General features: G+C 43.7%; 1 protein-coding gene across 1 annotated transcript in view; it reads left to right on the top strand.

Moving 5' to 3' along the window:
• Positions 1-21,362, top strand: part of TRRAP (transformation/transcription domain associated protein) — a 342,568-nt gene that overhangs the window by 153,796 nt on the left and 167,410 nt on the right. The window contains exons 43-44 of the mRNA XM_030212524.1: positions 12,315-12,528; positions 17,438-17,563. Of these exons, the coding sequence (XP_030068384.1) occupies positions 12,315-12,528; positions 17,438-17,563 (340 nt within the window). The remainder of the gene's footprint in view (positions 1-12,314; positions 12,529-17,437; positions 17,564-21,362) is intronic.

Raw genomic sequence — 21,362 nt, 5'->3', positions numbered from 1 at the left:
TATTAATTGACGACAGTCTTAATGATGACATACAGCAAGCATTTGCTAGTTTTAAGGATTCAAGTATTTCCTGGTTAACACTTCTTTTAAGGGCCTTGGTATTGGTGGAGTGGGAATTTCTGGAGACAACGTTGAAGGTGGGCAAGGCTGGTGGACAGGTTGTATCTTTTGACCCCAAGAAGGAGCTGCCAAAGTTGTTGAAAGTGTATGCCTTTGTGCTGTAGCCCAGAAGGCAGTACTGAGCTCAGGAGAGAAGGTTGTTGGGACTCAAGTTCTGGAGGGCTAAATGTGATTGGTTTACATCATTACTCCTTCCCACTCAGAAGGTTGGGGGCAGTAGTTCAGTTGCTTTATGTGGAAATACTGGAGAACTGAGCTGCACAGGACTCTAAGTAGGTTAGTGTCAACAACTAGGTCATTCTGTGTCTCCATCTACTGGTATGGGAGCAAAGCACAGTCATCTGGACTGGTTTGGTAGGACTCAAGAAAATAAAATTAGCAGGTAAGATCAAATTGTTTTCATTTTGTTACCTTTCCAATCCAAAACTGTCCAAAGTAGTTTACAGCTTATTCCTGAATATGTAATATGACATAATACAATGGTATCACATACTGAAGTAAAATTGTGTATAAGCATTCTAATAAAATTCAAACATAAAATTATCATGAAAGCTAAAACACTGCCAATTCGTTTTATAGTTCTTCTCTTGATGGTTTATGGTTTATTTTATTTTAATATGTTGCTTTTTGTGAGCATACATCACAGCAATTTAAATAAAATGTATAAATTAATATTAAAAATTAAGAAAAGAACTGTCATGAAATGTCTAGCCACTCACCTGGGGCTAACCCTGTGGCCACTTAGAGGGTCTATCCCCAGCACAGCTCAGGTCCACCTGCACCTGGGCATGTGCTCTATACTAGCACCCTCTGCCTACCGACTGCATCCCAACCACCTCTGGCGAGTCTTCCGCTCTCAAGTTATCCCCGGTGTTTTCTAGGTTGCTGGGGCCACACTCCCAGTGGTCCCCTAGTTCCTAGAAAGAACTCACAGACCCAACGCTCAAACCACCAGGATTCTTAGTCAGTCCAGACAAGCAGAGGCAGTAACCTAAAAAAAAAGTTTGTCATAAAAATATTGAACAATAAACCACAAAAACAGATGGAAAATAATAGGCAAATATCATGCAACTGAATAAGGACCAATTATAAAATCATCTAAACATTTTATTACTACCTGGATAGTTCCTGGGAAATGCAGGAAATATAGCTGCTCACAGGTTACAGAATATAACTGCTCACAGGATCTCAGTAAAGAGGTCTTTTTCTTTCTACTTCCAAGCTGAGACTTAAGAAAAAGCCAGTATTTCCAGACTGAATTTGAACTCCTTTGCCATTCAGAGCCCAGAACAACATTTTTTAAAAGTAGCTGACCACATCACTGCAGGTTACCTCTTCTCTGTGTTAAACTAAAGAGGGAAGTCATTTCTCTGTAACTGCTTTAAACATTAAACATGCACCATTTGCTGGCTAAACTAGAGACCTACACTTCATGAAATATTCTTATGATTCATATGCTGGAAAATTTACCATTTTACCACAAACTCCATTAACTAAAATAGAAAAAGAAATAGTAGAGAGGGAAAAATAGTAAACTACAGACTTATCCTGAGGCCCAGGACATCTGCAACTACTGAGGTTGAAAAGCCTGTTGGAAAAGGTGGGTTTTAAGTGCCACCTTAAATTTAAGAAAAGATGGCTCAGTATTGAAAGCTGATAGGAGGGTATTTCAAAGGAGGAGGGCCGCACAGAAGAAAGCAGAGTGACAAATTGATTCCAAATGAGCAGTCCAAGCAGTAGGAGTTTGCAAATTGTTCTCAAAGGAGTATAAAATGAAATAGAAGAGGCCAGATAAGCCAGTGTCCCATTATACAGAACTCTGTGCATTAGCATTAGAAGTTCACATTGTATACAAGATAGTACTAGTAACCAATGATATTTCATCAAAAGTGGAGTAATGTTGTTATATCGTTTGAAATGGAAAATTATCCTTACAGCAGTATTCTGCAGTTTGAAGGCATCTAGGTAGGGTATTTATTTATTTTTATTTTTGTTACATTTGTACCCCGCGCTTTCCCACTCATGGCAGGCTCAATGCGGCTTACATGGGGCAATGGAGGGTTAAGTGACTTGCCCAGAGTCACAAGGAGCTGCCTGTGCCTGAAGTGGGAATCAAACTCAGTTCCTCAGGACCAAAGTCCACCACCCTAACCACTAGGCCACTCCTCCACTGTTGCTACTATTTGAGATTCTACATGGAATGTTGCTATTCCACTAGCAACATTCCATGTAGAAGTCGGCCCTTGCAGATCACCAATGTGGCCGCGCAGGCTTCTGCTTCTGTGAGTCTGACGTCCTGCACGTACGTGCAGGACGTCAGACTCAGAGAAACAGAAGCCTGCGCAGCCTTCTACATGGAATGTTGCTAGTGGAATAGCAACATTCCATTCCATGTAGAATCTCCAATAGTAGCAACATTCCATGTAGAATCGCCAATAGTATCTATTTTATTTTTGTTACATTTGTACCCTGCGCTTTCCCACTCATGGCAGGCTCAATGCGGCTTACATGGGGCAATGGAGGGTTAAGTGACTTGCCCAGAGTCACAAGGAGCTGCCTGTGCCTGAAGTGGGAACCAAACTCAGTTCCCCAGTTCCCCAGGACCAAAGTCCACCACCCTAAGCACTAGGCCACTCCTCCACGTAGTAGATCTAAATATACAATATTACAATAATCTAATCGTGATGTGATTAAGGCAATATTGCAAGACTTCTGTGATAACTCGTCCAAATAATCTTGGTCTGCTGAAAATTGACCAAGGGCCCAGAAGCATTTTTTTCAGTAGGGCTGACACACACATTTCCTTCTTGCCTATGTCCTGCAAGGTCTGGCACTGGCAATCAATTTATTTCTGTTTCCTAAACCCACAGAGGGCAATCAAGTCTTGAGAACGTGGCAAAATATAGGATAATTAGAGATTATATGTAGGTCTGTTGGTCCTTCATGTTGCCCCAAAAATGAACATAATCTAGCGTTAATCATCTTTGTTCTTTTCATGCCGGAATACAACTAAACCCTTCATGAACCATTTTGAGTGCTTTGTGAGGTTGTAAGAGGTATATAACGATGAATCGCTTTAAGTATTCCAGCCCCATCTCATTTAGTATTCTGAGAGTTAATGATATTTTAAATTGAACCAGTGCTCTTGCTCTCAAGAACTGGTGTAATTTGTGTTTTAATTACTTGCCTTTAGAAATCCAAGCTGAAGGCGAGATATGTTCAGTTAGGTTAGGTAGGTCTCTGCTCCAGAGGGCTCACAAAGTAGATTTGTCCCAGAGGCAATGGAGGATTAGATGTTACTATTGCCTGTACCATATTTTTCAATGTGGTGGATTCAAAAAAAGGAAAAAAAGGCATTTCAACATCTGTCTGTAAGTTAGAGGAGTGTGGTAGCCGTGTTAGTCCACTCTTAAGGTTATCAATAGAAATCAAACCAAATAAAACATGGAAAAGAAAATAAGATGATACCTTTTTTATTGGACATAACTTAATACATTTCTTGATTAGCTTTCGAAGGTCGCCCTTCTTCGTCAGATCGGAAATAAGCAAATGTGCTAGCTGACAGTGTATATAAGTGAAAACATTCAAGCATTACTATGACAGTCTGACAGGGTGGGAGGATGGGGGTGGGTTGGAGGTATGCATGGGGACATCAAAGCATATCATTGATATTCTAACAGGATGGGTGTGGATAGGTGAGGGGTGGGGTGATCAACAGAGAAATACAGCTTTATGGTTTATAATAGGCTAAGAACCCCAGATCCTTGTTAATGTTCGATGACATTTTTATGATTTGGATGGAGGGTGAAGAAACTCTGAAACAATTTTATTCTGCCTTCAATACATACCATCCTACAATCAGATTCAAAATTGACTACTCCCCAGAAAAAGTCAATTTTTTGGACACCACGGTCTCAATCAGTGATGGCTGTATACAAACATCTATATACAAGAAGCAACCTTCGAAAGCTAATCAAGAAATGTATTAAGTTATGTCCAATAGAAAAGGTATCATCTTATTTTCTTTTCCATGTTTTATTTTGTTTGATTTCTATTGATAGCATCTGTCTGCAAGCTGTTTGAGAAATAGAAGACTCCAATTTTAAGGCCTGGTCAATATCACTCCTAAGTCTCTTACCTCTCCTTTGGGGGAGAGGGTGAGGCCATTTATCATAGGGAACTAGTTTAGCTCTTGAAGCCCCCTCTTCATAACTCACGTCTCAGTTCTGTTGGGATTCAGCCCAAGTCTATTTACCAAGATCCCGTCACTTAACTGCTTGTAAACGTTCATCCAATCTAGCTGTTCTGCTTGCTTGATCTTTTCCTATTGGTATTGCTAACTGTGTCATTAGGAAAAAGACTAGTACTTAAATTTTAACGTGTAGACTCTTAAAACCTTGATATCACTTGCTGGAGAGGGATTAATTATCTTATGTGCAAATTAGGCATTCAGACATTACTAGTGCCGCCATTACAGGAGGATATGGCGGAGTTGGCTGAAGAGACTTTTCTTTTGCTTATTGGAAGAGCTTAACAGATTTCCCTTTTATATAAGGTACTGTTAGCGGTCAGGGCAGAGAGATGAACCCGAGATTTAGGAGTTGATACAGCTGAACAAGCGGAGATATGGACCACCGATCCAAATGGAAAGTCCTTTCAGAGCTGGTCTTCTCTCGATACAAAGGGACACATTATTTTAAATGCTCAGCTTTGTTTGTTGTGTTATATGACCGACCCCTACGCATTGTGGATAGAACACAAATCAGCTTTGCGTCATAAGTAATAACCCCGGATGCAGGCATTGTGCCGAAACACAGCCATGTCAGGTCAGTATAATAAAGACCTTTCTATTTGGATCAGTGGTCCACTTCTCCGTTTGTTCAGCCATCTCCGCTTTGTGCTTTTCTTTGGGATATCTGCAGAGATTCTCTTCTTCTTTGTCTAGAGTTGACATAGTACCAGAACTATTGAAAGCTATATTAAAATACACTCCAGTGAAATTAGTCAGCACAAATGTGCAAGAACAATATTACATATTTTTACTTAGAGCTTATATTGCGCCTAATAGGGCAAGTCAAGATGCATATTGCTGATGATAATCACTGCTTGAAATGTGAGATAGAGCAGGCTACCTTGGGCCATCTTTTTTGGAATTTCAGAGATTTTAGGGATTTTTTTTGGGGGGGGGGGGGGAGAACATCTCTCAATATATCCAACAATTATTACAACTTCATTTACCCCTCCAGCCTCAGCTCTTTCCACTTGTAGATACTACATTGGTGACTCTGCACCCCTTAAAGAAGGGCGTGCGTCAGTTATTGTATTATATGTTAGTTTTGGCAGTCAAAAGTATATCGGTTTACTGGTGAAAGTCAAATCCCCCCTAACTTGACACATTGGAGAGATTTGCTTTATGCCATGATGATATTAGAAAGACGCAGAGTGGATAAAAAGGACCCTCGAAAATGGAAAGACTTATCAGCAAGTATGGGAACCTGTTTGGCTGCTTTGCCACATAGGCCCTGTAGCTGGTAGCTTTTTAATAAATGTGCTGCAATTCAATAAATATAATCTTAGTTTTAGAGGGGAGATGGTAAGCTATGGTTGTAAGGGGTTTTGGTCAGGTTTGTAAGAGGTGGAAGGGATGTTGGTGGTGGGGGGCAGATTGTGAAAAGTTTTTGGAAAAAAATGAAAAAGTTTGTTCTAAGCTATGCCGTTTCATCTGGTACAATTTAACATGCTGTTTCTTGGTAAGTCTTTATTCATTTTGGAACTATTCTCTGTCGTGCAGATAGCTTTGATCTACTTTTGTCTAACAGTTCCTTCCATTACGTAGCTTTCCACTATTCCAAAACCTGTGCGATAGTTGTGTCCATCAACCAGCAGGTGGAGATAGAGAACTGAAAACTGAGCTGAGACGTATCTCTCTTGGCATCCAGTCCAGCTCCTCAGTATTTTTTATCTCTAGCAGGTGGATGGATAAACTTCTCAGCCTCTGGTTCTGTCCAGTTGATCAACTGGTCTCCAGTTGAGCTTTGCGGATAGCTTTTGTGTGCAGAGTGATATCTGGAGGTCTTCAGTTCAGATCCTTCTGTGGTACCCCGCCAATTTACTTCTTCCCTCCCTTCACCACTCCGCTGTTTCCTGTGGCGCTCTCCTTTTCCAACAAAACAACATCAAAAAAATAAAAAAGAAAGAAAGAAAGGATATGGAAAGAGGTTTACTGAAGCGTGTGGGAGAGAGTATCAGTCCTGATTCTTATCTGGGGTAAGACATATGAAGACTGTGGGCTTGGGGGGAGCGGCCGGCAGTGGTAAGTCCAATTAAAGTTATTCTGAACCACTTGTAGGGCTGCAGGTTCTACGTGGTGCAGGGGAGGGATCCTTACAGGACTGCGTTATGCTGTGCATGTGCCGGTTGGGGTGAATGATGATTCCTGCTGAAGCAGTTAAGCAGTTTTCTTGCTATGGCACCCACTGGCTGGCATTGGGGCGTTCCAGTGCGTGCAAGCCAGGAATCCCACAGGACTTGGAGGAAACGGTCGGTGGCAGCACATCTTTGGATTTGGCATTATCCAAATATGTCGGGGACTTAGGGCTCTATGGCAGAGCCAGTTTGCAGTGTGATGCAGGAGAGCATGCGAACAAGCACCATTTTGTCAGGGCCAACTAGAAGTAAGGAACAACCTCTATCTGATCTCGCGCAGAGCACATCTGCCATTTTACAATCTCAGGGGCCCAAGAGAGCGTTCAACTGCATCAAGATCTTTGTTTTCTCCAGAGTTTATATTGCTCTTACACCAGGCCTATTTACTGAAGCAGGGACAGTCCAGAGTTCCTGCAAGGTGCTTCAGTTTCTCACTCTGCTGCCCCTTTGGCTATCAAGAGATCTCGATTAGGTTCATCTGCCCACCCCTGGAGATCTATCTCTGCTTCTCCCTTCTTATCTGATGTGGCCTAATTTTATTCAGAGGAGCCATCATTGAAAGAGGTGTTAGAGGAGGAAGATAAACTGAAAGTACTGATTTTGTTTCACAAAGAGCAGCTCAGTACTCTTATTTCTGAGGCATTGACGATGCCTTCCATTGAGGAGCCTTCTGCTTTGGCGTCAGGAGTTCCATCTTTGTCAATTATAAGAGGGCTTAGAGGTCCTTCTAAGGCCTTCCTGATGTATCTAGATATTCAAGACCTGAATACAGTAGAATAGGTCTTGCCAGATGCGTGGCTGAGAATGAGAAGAGCCATGGCTCTCCTCTACCCATTGTTCTGGAAGAGAAAGAGAAATTGCAGCTTCGCAGGGTGGGCTCCCTGGTTATGATGGTGACTGAGAAGACCACCTTGCCCTTGGAAGATGGCTTTACCCTAAAATCATACAGGATAGGAAGCTAGAAGGCTTGCTGAAACAAGCCTTTGAAGTAGCCCCTTTGAGCCTTCAAGTGACAGTGTGCAGTTCATTCGTGGCTATAGCATGCATGAAGTGGCATCAGCAGTCTGCAACACAAGAAGGGCACTATAATGCCCAGCTGAAAGTGGGGTTGGGTTACTTGGTGGATCCTATTTATGACAAGTTATGAGTTATGAACCCGCATTATGTCTTTGGCAGTCATGATACGTCGGTAACTCAGGTTGCAATATTGGGCAGCAGATGCAGCATCAATGTCACATCTAGTTAAACTGCCCTTTCAGGACAAGTGGCTGTTTAGAGAAGATCTCGGTAACATGGTGAAAGAACTGGGGGTCTTCAGAGGACACTCAATCACAATTTCGAGAGCAGACGGTACCATCCTGGTCATCAGTAATATGGTCAGAAGTCCCGGTTTCAGGTATGCCAGTTTTTCTTTTGTGCAGACAAGAAGTCTTCCCAGTCAGCTAGAACGCCCAATGCCTCTGGAGCTTCTTCTCTTCTTGTGGTAGGATGACATCTTCAAGAGGTGTGGGCCAAGGTCGGAGCAGATCAGTGATTACTGGATAAGGCTACAAATTGGAGTTCTCCTGCCCGGTCACTTTTCTCTTCGAAGTCTCCTTGTTGAAAGGGAAGCAAGGTGGTCAAGGTTCAAGCCACTGTACATTCCTTGCTAGTGCTCTGGGCCATTATTCCAGTTCACCAGGCTGAACAGGGACAAGGCAGACACTTCACCTACTTCATTATCTCAAAGAAGGAAGATCTCGAAGGCCTAAACCACAGCTTCCGATTGTTCCGCTTTTGCATGGAAACACTAAAAGCAGTCATAGCCTCGGTTCAAGCGGGAGAATTTCTCACTGCCCTCAATCTCAGGCACACTTACATATGCCCATCTGGCCACTGCATCAGAGGTTTCTACGCTTTGCGGTGTTGGGCTGTCACTTCCAGTTCAAGGCCTTGTCCTTCGGTCTCCCCACTGCACCAAGAATTTTTACCAAGGTTATGATGGTGGTGGTGGCGGCCTTCCTTTGGCGCCATGGATTCAGAATTCACCTGTATCTTAATGACTGGCTCATTCATGTGTCATCCTGTTCAGACAGCATGGTGGCTTCTGAAGTCTGTTGGGTTGGGTGATCAATTTCGAGAAGAGAGGATTAACTCCATTGCAGATGCTGGAGTATCTGGATTTCTATTTGAAACAGCAAGGGAGATGTAGGAGGTCAAAGCTGGTTCAGTAGATTTGTCTTCTCCTCAGTCAAGGAAGGCCTAGAGACTGGGTCTACATCCAGGTTCTGGAGTCAATGATAGTGACAATGGAAGTGGTGCCATAGGAGAAGGGTTCATATGCAGCGATTACAGGAGTCTCTTCTCAGCTGCTGGTCTCTTAGAGTCACAGAAGTATGACCTTCATCTTCCTTGAACGCTGGTTGCCAGACAGAGTATGGTGTGGTGGTTGTTACTCAGGAATTTGACCGTTGGAGCCTCCTTTCCAATAACAATGAGAAGTAGTGACAGTGGATACCAGCAAGTCAGGTTGGGGATCTCATTACAAGTTCCATCTGGCACAGGGCACCTGGATGGAACAGGAATCTCAGTGTTTTTGATAAATCGCTTGGAGCTTAGGGCAGTGTATACTGCCTTGCGTGACTTCACTCCTTTTCTTGTGGCCCGAGTTTTCTCTGACCAATATGATGGCTTTTATGTCAACAAGCAAGGCTGGATGTACAGCCGTCCAATGGCAGTAGTGGTGGCCTCTCTCATGAGTTGGGTGGAGAAAACTCTTCTCTGCTTGTTGGCAACTCACATCGCTGGGTCCTTGAATGTGGAGGTGTAGTTTCTCAGCAGACACTCCTTGCACCTGGAAGAATGGAAACTATCCAGCCAGGGTTTTCAGCTGATAGGGGACTGATGGGGTTCTCCGCTTCTGGACTCAATGGCAACAAAATGGAATGCCAAAGTACCCAAGTTCTTCAGCCATCAGAAAGAACCAGACTCAATGGGGAATGAGGCCTGACCAAAGATACGTCTACTGTATGTATTTCTTCCTTGGCCCATGGTAGGCCGCATGTTGAAAAGGATTGCATTGCACCGGGCCCAAATAATTCTTGTAGCCCCGGATTGGCCACTGAGACCATGGTATGCAGATGTGATTCAACTGCTAGATAGGGATCCTCTCCATCTTCCACAGGTACTTAGCATGAACTTTCTCCCTTCTCTGCTCAGATCGCACACATCCTAGCATTTCTCCAGGTAGGCCTTCAGAAAGGATTGACGTTGGGTTCTCTAAAAGTTCAGGTTGTGACTTTGGCCTGTTTCAGGTGTTGACTAGAGTAAACGTCTCTTGTGGCTGACCGTGTATCATTTGATTCTTGTGGGGAGTGGGCTAGTTGTGGCCTCCCTTTCACATGCCATGTCCAGAATGGAACCTTAATTTAGTCCTTTGGTCTCTTTAGAAGCCTCCTTTTGAGCCACTCCGGAAGGCCACCGTGAAAGATCGTGTTGGTATATAGGGTTTCGGAGCTTCAGGCTCTCTTGTCGGGATCCCTTTCTCAACTTTTTGGAGATGGGGATCTCCCTGTGCACAGTTTGCAGGGGTCTTTCCCTGGATCTCACACTTGGTAAGCCTGAGACCTCGTTACAGCCTGAAACATCTTATCTGCAAGTAAACCAACAAGGACTCTGCTTTTCTTTCCTGGCACAGCTGTGCTAGTGACTTCATTCGGGTACATGGTGTTTACTTGGTCTTGCCTTCCAGTTTATCTCCTGGGAAGGTGGGAGGAGTGGGCTTCAGAGACAGTGTCTCCAGTAACATCTGTGAACCGTGGAGGGGAGTTTAGCACTGTGAGACTACCACTGATAAGATGTTCTTGCTGGAAGCCCACAAGGCCCCTCATTGTTATGTCCATATGTAACCTGCGGGGCAGGGCTACGCGGTTGGTGATTGGTCTCTGATTTGTCATCTGTGGACCCGAATGGCTATGCCAATGCTGGACTTGGAAAAAGGAAAGGAAAGGACAAAAGAGAGAAGATAAGAGGACCTGATGGGTGTACACATCTCTCTGAGAAAGACTGGATTGGTAGAACACATGTGAGCTGTGCTTCTGTATGCCAAGTGTAGCCAAGGCCAAAGTCAGGAGCTGACTCAGTTCCAAAGACTGGCTGTGCTGAGAGAGCACCAGGAACGATTTTGTAGCTGATTTATGGCTTCCCTAACACTGAACATCTGGCTGCCTTTTAGGGCAGTGACATGGACTGAACCATGATAATAGGGGCTCACAGGAATAGCTGAGCTCTGAAGAGGATCCACGTCATCACCATCTATAGAGTATGCTACGGACTAATGAGGGTGAGAGACAATCAGTTATTCTTAGCAAGAACCAGAAGTCCAAAACTTTAGGCACTGTCATATCCCTAGCCAAATGTGTCCAGTATAATTGCTATCTTGAGTTATTACCTATCTCTAATAGTGCCTACAGTTTCTTCCTTTCTTCTGAAATTGGTATCAGCATTTCATCTCAACCAGTCTGTGGAACTTCTGTCCTTTCATAGAGAGAACGAAGAGGTTAAATATTCTTCCTTGAAGCTTCTCGATGTGAGTATCCTCATTAGATATCTGGAAGTCACAAATGAGTTTCTCAAATCGAATAGACTGTTCTTTTTGGTAAGCAGAGGCTTGGCCTCATGGCTTTCAAGCCACAGTTGCAAGATGGCTGAAGGAGACTATTGCGTCAGCTTATTCGCTTGCGGGAAAACAAGTTTCTCAGGCCTTGCAGGCTCATTCTATGAGATGCACAGCGACTCCTTGAGCGGAGACTACCTTACTGTCTCTGGCAGATATTTGCAATGTGATGACATGGACGACGCTGCATATGTTTGCCAAGCACTACAGAATGGATGTTGTGGTACTCTCGGAACCCAGTTTTGGAGCTTTGATCCTCAGGATCCCACCCACTAGGGATTGCTTTTAAACATACCACAGGTTCTTGAATAGTGGGAAGTTACACAATGGAAGGAGAAATTAAGCCTTACCCGATGATTTTCTTTTTATCAGTTCTTCCCATTATTCCAGAGGCCCGCTTCTGAGATCTTTAGTGGTTGTGAAGTATTGGGTCAAATAACGACTTGTCACCTTGCATGGTGCTTCCTGCATATCTCTTGTTCTCTACAAGTTGTTCAGAGATATGAGAGAAATCCACACGCTTGCTCATCTGGTTAGTGTGAGGTTAACAAGTTGTTTAAGGTTGTTGTATTTGGAATGCCAAGAGAGATATGTCTCAGCTCAGTTTTCAGTTCTCTATCTCCATCTGCTGGTTGATGGACACAGCTATCACACAGGTTCTGGAATAGTGGGAAGGACTAATGGAAAGAAAATTATCAGGTAAGACCTAATTTCTCCTTTGTTCCGCTTATGTTGAATTTATGAATAAAAAGAATTTTTAAAACATGTGGAGGCTCATTTTCAAAGCACATAGAATTACAGTAACCTATGCAACTTCGTAAGTCTGTGCTTTGCAAATGAGCACCTTAACATCTAGGCTTGTGTTATCACTAGTTGCATTCAATACTGTCAGTATTTAGACCCTTGGTCTTCACTCCTGTGCATGGAGAGATGTACATCAGTGGAGGTAATAACCATGTACATCTGTCTCATGCTCATTCATAAGGAATATCCTGAAAATTCAGTCCGTTGATGCTCTTTGAGGACTGGGAGAGAAGACCAAGGACTTAGGCTGTCTTCAGGCATTACACTGCTTTATTGTATTTGTGTGTGTTTCTTTCCTTTGGTGCTATAGGAACAGCCCAACCAGGCCAATTTTGCCAATCTGTGTACAGGCCTAGAGGTACTGAGTTTCCTGCTGACCGTCCTCCAGTCTCCGGCCATCCTCAGCAGTTTCAAGCCCTTGCAACGAGGCATAGCCGCCTGCATGACGTGCACAAACACCAAAGTTCTCAGAGCTGTCCACACGCTGCTGTCTCGCTTAATGGGCGTCTTCCCGACAGAACCCAGTATGTGCTCCCTCCATCTCTTTCCTATTTTGCTTCCTAGCTGCAACAATTAAGGAGAAAGCTCTCCTCTGTGGAATATGCTAATCTGATATTTTACGTATTCTGCCTTTTGTAGTCTGTTTTTCCTTGCATTTTCAACCCCCCCATAAGAAGTGAAAGGAAGTAATCGTGTGGAATGCATCATTATCCACCGACATAAAAACTTAATAAGCTGTGGCAGTCATTGCTTTGGCACAAAAAGTGCCTACTATAAATTTAATATATTTTGCAAGTATCCTTTTTCCTCTTTGAAAATGCAATTTTTCAATTGTCGAACATCCCTATTGTACTCTGACATGAAAGTGAAATTGGGTATGAAAAGAGGATTGCTTCACTTAATGCACGAGGAGATGACAGGTGCAGATGTGCTTGCATCAGAAAGATTAAGTAATTCAGAAGATGGAGGATTCTGTGGTAGACTTGTACGGTCTGTGCCAGAGCCGGTGGTGGGAGGCAGGGATAGTGCTGGGCAGACTTATACGGTCTGTGCCAGAGCTGGTGGTGAGAGGCGGGACTGGTAGTTGGGAGGCGGGGATAGTGCTGGGCAGACTTATAGGGTCTGTGCCAGAGCTGGTGGTTGGGAGGCGGGGTTGGTGGTTGGGAGGCGGGGATAGGGCTGGCCAGACTTGTGCGGTCTGTGCACTGAAGAGGACAGTACAAGTAAAAAAGTAGCACATATGGATTTGTCTTCTTGGGCAGACTGGATGGACCGTGCAGGTCTTTTTCTGCCGTCATCTACTATGTTTACTATGTCTGAAATCAACAACTGCAAGCCTAAAGCCTTGGGATTGGTTTACTCAAGGCAGTGCTTCTCAATCCTCTTCTCAGCCTTCTTCTGGAGGCACACCTCAGGTTTTCCACAATTAAGATGCATGAGAGAAATTTACATACAGGTGATCTTCAGTATATGCAGATTATCTCATGCATATTCACTGTGGCAGTCCTGAAAACCTGACTGACTAGGTGTGATTTTAGATTTTAAAAAAATGTTGGCATAAGGTAACTGGATGGTTTGTTTTTAACAATGCGATTTAAGCTGCATTTCAACAGAGAACGAAGAGATGGATATTCAGGAGGGATGGTCTCTGCATAAAGATTAAGCCTTCCCTTTCATTGGCAGCAGAAGATGGGTTAATAAGAGGTCATCTCCTGCTGCTGCAGGACCAGTATTGCTCGAAGAGCTGCAAAATATCAAAGGAAGTATCGTAGGAATAAAATGGGCTTCTTAGCATTTAACGCACCTTAGTAAAAGGAGCCCTTGCGATGTTAGTAAAAGGCGGTTTATCAAATGTAAAACCATATTGAACTTAAACAATAATTTACACCATTTTATCCAACTAATCTCAAGTATTAAGATGCATGTTGAATTCTATTTTCTGGATGGTATGTTGTAGTTTTTATATAAACCAAGAAATGGTTTTACCTACTTCATACCCTGAAAAATGCTAAATATTTTCTGGGTGTTTAGAAACACCGACTCCCCAGTATTCAAAACTAATTTAACCAGCTAGGAACGGCTCCTGGCCGGTTAAATAGTGTTTAACTGCCTAACATTCAGCGGGGAGATAACCGGTTATCTGCTGCTGAATATCCCGGTTAGTGGCTAACTGCTAACCGGCAATCTTGCACAACATAGCCGGTTAAGTGCGTATGTTGAATGCCAAACCGGCTATGTTGAACAATCAAAATAGGCCTGCTTATTTATGTGGCCTATCTTTGACTGCTAACAAGTTAACCGGTTAGCGCTGAATATTGGCATAGCCAGTTAAATTTTTAACAGCCAAAATAAACCTGCATATTCAATGCTGGTTGCTGGATACGGCCTGGCATTGATTATCGGGTTTAACGCCGGCAGTGGTCAGCAAACGTGCTGCCTGCCACTAGCTGAATAGGTTTTATTTGGACAGAACAAAGGACTTTTGGAAACAAATGATTATTTGTGTTATTGTAATGTGGGACAGAAGTAATTACACGCTTCGAAGCCTGCAATGTCTAGATGGACAAAAATTGTATTTCCAACAAAACATACAAATTTATGTATAAAGAAGTTCCAGAATTTGTAAGTTCATGTTGTGTGACACACTCGGCAAAGAGAGGCCAAGCATAAGTAGATGCGATTATTATTATTTGTGTAGCGCTACCAGACACTACATGATGGACAAACCCTGCTTCTTCAAGCTTAGAATCTAATAAAGCCAGACAAGAAACTAACAAAACTTAGACTGTACAATTGGGCAGGGAAATGTGCATAACTCACTTTTAGCTTAGATTTGGAAAAACTGGCGTTCAAATCTAGAATCCAAATCCCCAGAAAAACCTGTTGGGTGGGGTCTTTGAGTTAAAACAGTGGTGCCTGTTACAAAAGAGTAAGGTTGGTTAAGAGCCTCAGAGCTAATATGGGGGCCCTTTTACTAAGACGCGGTAAAAGGGGCCCTGCGCTAGCAGGTAAAAAGGCCGAAACAAGAAATGACCATGCGGTCAGATTGCACTCACCGTGTGGCTATGTGGGGGAGAAGCACTTACTGCTACTCACTGAGGTGGTGGTAAGGGCTCCCACGCTAACCTGGCAGTAACTGGACAGCACACTGTAGAGGGCTTGCCACTGCTTAGTAAAGGGACTGTATAAGGCACAGAGTCCATATAGTGCTGTGGAGTTCACCTGAAGAGTAGGGTCTTCCTTCCCAATTAAATGAATCAGCAGTCACATATCTGTCTTGGAAACAATCTATAAAAGAAGAATAGAGCTGAGTGTGTGGCGAGCACGTAGCCAGACTTCGGCGGGTGAGAGGGTACATTTTAACCCCACCCCCGCCATTGCCACCCCCCCCCCGGCCATTGCCGACCCCACGGCCGCCGCCACCACCTCCAACTTTGCCCCCTCCCGCCGCCGCCCCTCTCGACCCCCCCCCCCCCCCCCCCGCCAACCCATCGCCTGCCTTTGCTGGCGGGAGACCCCAACCCCCGCCAGCCGAGGTCCTCTTCTTCTCGCAAAAGGCTTCCTTCTGTTTCTGATGTCCTGCACGTGCAGGACGTCAGAAACAGAAGGAAGCCTTTTGCGAGAAGAAGAGGACCTCGGCTGGCGGGGGTTGGGGTCCCCCGCCAGCAAATGTTGGCGGCGGGGGAGGGTCGAGAGGGTCGTCGGCAGGGGGGTCTAGGGCCAAATCTACAGGGGCCTAGGCCCCCCCCCCCGGCCCCACATAGCTACGCCACTGGTGTGTGGGTTTCTTGAAAATAAATGCCACACCAACAGTTTGAGTCAGCTGTCCCTCTAAAACCAAAAGTTAGCAATAGTGCAAGAATCAAGATAAAATGTATCTGCTCCAGCCATTCCAGCTGATATGCAACGTAGCAGCACGGCATTCATTGCGTACGTTTTTAAAACCCCATAAATTGAACACATAGCATTGAAAATGATGGCAGAAAAAAAAATGAATTGGCCCATTCAGTTTGCCCACTTATTCCTATCTTCACTGGATTCCCGGCTTCCCATTGAGGAAGCCTGACTGCTTGTAGGAAATCCCTCCTTATCCGTCGGTTTTGGGCAACTTCTGATGCCGCCTTTGCAGAGGGTGTAATTGAGCTGAGCTGATTTGTTAACAGTAGAGAGCTGATTGGGTATATTTCTGAAATCCAGACTTTGAGGAAGAAGGAATTTTGTGTTTGTTAATTTTTGTTTTATTGGTTTTTCCATCAGTCTCCATCAACCATTGCAGTCTTTGGCTCACGTTTTCAAGATCGGTGATTTTTGAGGCATTTCTCATTATATTTTAGGAGGATTACAAGGCTTTGAACGTTTTCTAATGGGAAAGGGGATGGGATTTGATATACTGCCTTTCTTTTTTTTTTTTTTTTTTTTTTTTTAATTATTTATTCATTTAATCAAAATTTACAAGAAACATCTTGCTTAGGAAAGTGTCACTCCAATAGAAATCTTTTACACGGGAAAATAAAGAAAAGAAAGAGCAGTTAAATCATTACACTTTCAAAATTCTAAGACACTCAAGTCCATAAATGGAGATCCAAGATTTTAGGAAATCTAGGGGAGAAATATAACAAAGGAGAAAATTAAGGAAATTATTCTCTGCTAAGACATTGTGCAGCTTCTAGTGTTGCCTCTCCAATTTAACTGAGGCTAAAAGCGATGATACATGAGCAGGGTTCAGTAAACATATACTTCTTGCCCCCCCCCCCCCCCAGCCTTATTATGCACTTGCAGGGGTATCTAAGAAAAAAGGAACCCCCCCCCCAAGTGCAAAACTTCAGGCTTGAGGAGCAAAAATTGTTTCCTCCGTCATCTCTTTCGAGACATCAATAAATAGCATAATTTTAAATCCCATAAAAAGTTTCTCCTTGTTGCTGATATACTGCCTTTCTGTAGTTACAATGAAAGCTGTTTACATATTATTATATACGAGTACTTATTTTGTACATGGGGCAATGGAAGATTAAAATGACTTGCCCTGAGTCACAAAGCGCTGCAGTGGGGATCAAATCCAGTCCCCTGGTTCTCCTGCCACTGCGCTAACCATTAGGCTGTTCCTCCTCAGCATCTTGAGGAAAACATTGTGAAGTCTGTGGTTTTTTTTTTTGTTTTGTTTTCAACCTGCAACACTTTTGGTCATTCCCTGCCTGTTGGGAAGGGTTTTAGAACAGGAACTGAAGGAGGTAAGTCAAAATTCCCCTTCTCAGTGTGATAGTTCAACCAGCACTTATTGAATTGTTAAACTTAAGAGTGTTGTTCCAGACTTCTTAATGGGCTGTGACTGAGTTATTCTGGTACAAATGCTTACGTTGTTAGCCAACTTATTACTTCTGTATGGCTGAAAAGAGAGATGACTGCCTTCAGTAAAGGCTTTAAACTCTTCTTTAGGTACTTCAAGTGTAGCTTCCAAGTATGAAGAGCTGGAGTGTCTGTACGCCGCAGTTGGGAAAGTAATTTATGAAGGCCTCACTAATTATGAAAAAGCTACGAATGCAAATCCATCCCAGCTCTTTGGTGAGTTTGCTCATTTTCTCTACTCTGGCGTGAGCCAGTGTATATGTACAGCTGTTATTTTTCCACCATTGTAGTTATGCAAGTTGTAGATTGAAAAGTGGCTCTCCAGTGCCCTCGGCACCGGTCGTCTGGACCAGGGGCATAGCCAGACAACAGATTTTGGGTGGGCCTAGGCAAGAAGTGGGTGGGCACCAAGTGGTCTCATCCACAACAACAAAAAAATATATATCTCAGCTGGCGGGAAAACGTCTCTTTCCACCTTGGCAGTCTGCAGCAGGCATGCGCTGAAAACTGAGCATGTGCGGATGCCGGTATCGTGGAGAGTAACATTTTCGTTACCATCAGGGGGAAGTCTTCAGCTGGCAGAGGCTGGGATCGCCACCAGCTACCGCTAAACGTCTGCTACTGTTGGGAGGGTCTGAGCCCTAAGTGGGTGGGCCCAGGCCCACCTGTCGCTATGCCACTGGTCTGGACGGTTTTACAAGTGGGATAACCCTCAATTTTGTCAATTTGCGGCTTTTTGAATCTAGTGCATCCAGATATGAATATTTACCCATGGGCAAGTAGACTAAGCTGAAAGCCAATGAATTTTGCAGATTTTTGTACATGATTGAATGGGCTATCCCAATTGGCCACGGAGAACTGGCCCAATCACTCCAGGTGTAAAAAATGGATTAACACACTTGTCCTTAAGATTTTGGATCAAGATTTATAGCATGGTACTATACAGGTACAGCAAATTATTGGCTATTTAAACCCAGTCAGGTAGGAGTTTAATTTTTCAGCTATTCATTTGCAAAATAAATTAGAAATTTACAATTTAAGATGACTTAGATATGCACCCATAACGCTTCACAATGAAATAGTTTACTCAAATGTTTTTTGTGCTGTGTGACATCTCCAGTGGGTTAATTTTGAGCATACCGTGAAAGAATGAATCTTTACTCCTATTCTCAGTCTCTCAGATTTATTGCTATTGCTTATGTCAACACTTGCTCCCCCCTCCCCCCAAGAGAACTGCTTCTTGGAGTTCATAATGTGTGATATACAGTGTCAACATATCAAGAAAGTGTAGCGTATGTTGTGTAGATCAGCAAAGCAAACTTGTGAAAACATTTGCAATGCACTATAAACTTGGGAAAGAAATTGAGTACCAAAAACTGCAGGAGTTAGCTGACTCCTTCACGGGGAGGGGGGGGGAAGGTTGGCTGTGATTTGGAATTTGACATGGCCAAAAATTTCTGACTTGGCTTAGCAGGTGGACTGATGTGGATTTTCCTGATGAGTAAAATCTAATGTGCTAGCTGGATAACACAGGAACACCTGCCCTCAGCCCGTGACACGCCTCTTCCTAAAAATATTTGGAAAAATAGGTAGTGGGCGGGTTACTGCATGCAGACAGCAAAATACCGCAATACACTTTAACATGTTCCTGCAGTAGCCTGTTACTGTGCAGTAAGGTCTGGAGTCGGTAAATGAGCACTCTTTATGGAATAGCATTGGACACCAGGACTTGTAACCAGCTGTCAATCCTTGCGCGTAATTTGGGTGCGCATCCGCAGTATTCTATAATACTGCGTGCAGTTTTATGGAATGCCCATGCCCTTCCCATGGGAGCACCCCATGGGGGGGAAGGTTGGCTGTGATTTGGAATTTGACATGGCCAAAAATTTCTGACTTTGCTTAGCAGGTGGAATGATGTGGATTTTCCTGATGAGTAAAATCTAATGTGCTAGCTGGATAACACAGGAACACCTGCCCTCAGCCCGTGACACGCCTCTTCCTAAAAATATTTGGAAAAATAGGTAGTGGGCGGGTTACTGCATGCAGACAGCAAAATACCGCAATACACTTTAACATGTTCCTGCAGTAGCCTGTTACTGTGCAGTAAGGTCTGGAGTCGGTAAATGAGCACTCTTTATGGAATAGCATTGGACACCAGGACTTGTAACCAGCTGTCAATCCTTGCGCGTAATTTGGGTGCGCATCCGCAGTATTCTATAATACTGCGTGCAGTTTTATGGAATGCCCATGCCCTTCCCATGGGAGCACCCCCTTTGCAGTTGTGCATGGATACACTTAGGTGTTATAACTGAGCCCCATTTTGGCACCCTACATCCTTTAGAACGCGTTTCCGCGTGAAAGGTGGGTGCAGAATTAGCTCCTTAAATGTGGTGGAAGCTTTTTATCTAAATAATGGGGTAAGTGGGGTAGTGATGACAGCGTTGAGCAAGTTGCCAGGGCTCGGATGAGTACTATAAGGGCCAGTTGATTTATGTATGACTATTAATGTATTATTGTAATCAATGCATATATTTTTAATTATGTATGATTTTTTTTTTGTAATCTGCTTTGGTATATAGCAGAATGTAAATAATTAAACTAAGCATGATGTAAAAACAGTAAAACAAGTTTCATGTATTACATAGTGCATCAATTAAAATGTAGCTTTCGACAAAGCTTTTATCTCTTATTTTCTAGCCTCATATCTTCATTCATCATCTGCGTTCCCCCATTCAGTCTTGAATAATTACTCAACCCCAGTGAAATCCTAATTTGATTTAAATGGTTGTACATTTATTTAAAGTTTGACATGGTCAGCTGCCAGGAGATGTGGTATTTTATTTCATTTAGGGGCCCTTTTACTAAGCAGCCTATCACGGGCTTACTGCTTGCCATTCCGAAACTACCGCAGGAGCGTGCGCCATTTCCAGCGCTACAAAAATATTTTCTATTTGTAGCGCCGGTGCTTACCCGGCAGTAATCAGGCAGCGCTGCGTGCTGCCTGGGTACTGCTGAAATAGCAGGGGAGCCCTTACCACCACCTCAATGGGCCACGCAGTCAGTGGTTCACTCAACGCATTGCCATTGCCAAAAACACGCACGGACGCTAACGCAGCTTTACCGCAGCTTAGTGAAAGGACTGCTGTATTTGCTGAAGTGCTCGCTGTATTCTGACAGTAAGTTTAGTTATGGTACCAGCTACGAATCCCTTTCATTTTCAGGAGACTAGGAGAAAGGCTTTGCGAGGGTGGGACCAGAGTCTTGGAATTTCACCAGATATCCTCTAATGGATTTTCCACCGCACATTGAAGACTTAGTTGTTTTGAGAAGTTTTTATCTGGCTGAGTTTTTAAATGTCGGACGAACAGTTATAGAATAGGGCTAGTTACATTGCATAACATAATTAACTAACTGGCACTTAATTGGCAAATAATTGATGATAAATGCCAATAATTGTTAACAAGCCCAAATTTATTTATTTATTTATTTCAGTACATTTATACCCCGCCTTTTGCCACAGTGTTACAGCCACAAAGCGGCTTACAACGAACCAATTAAAATAAATACATTACAGTTACATTTTAGTAATTAGAGTGGGAAAACAGGAAAAGAAGGGAAAAGGAATGGAGGCAAAAGGAGACAGAAATGAACGGCGAAAGTCCTGGCGGGCCAAGGGAAAAGATGAAAATCCAGGCTGACACAGATATGACCAGCAAGATGATCCCCATTCGGGACTGCGACGGGGCCCAGGTGGAACAAGTGAAGCTGGAGACAGGCATCCACAGCGACGGAGTCAGCAGAGCAGGAAACAAGATGGCGGACCAACGGTCATCCTCCGCTGCCTCAACCGTCGGGGCACTCCAGCCAGGGACCTCCACTGCAACTCCAACAGTCCGGCCGAAGAGGAAGAGCCAGGAAACTAATCCTGCAGGTTGCCAGAACATCGCGAAGGCAGCAAACTCCCCATCAGATAGGATGACGAGCTGGGGGGGGGGAGGGGGGAGGAGGGAACAGC

This window comes from Microcaecilia unicolor, chromosome 8 (assembly GCF_901765095.1).
Source record: "Microcaecilia unicolor chromosome 8, aMicUni1.1, whole genome shotgun sequence".
NCBI lineage: Eukaryota > Metazoa > Chordata > Amphibia > Gymnophiona > Siphonopidae > Microcaecilia > Microcaecilia unicolor.
This window is presented reverse-complemented; position numbering and strand designations above follow the sequence as displayed.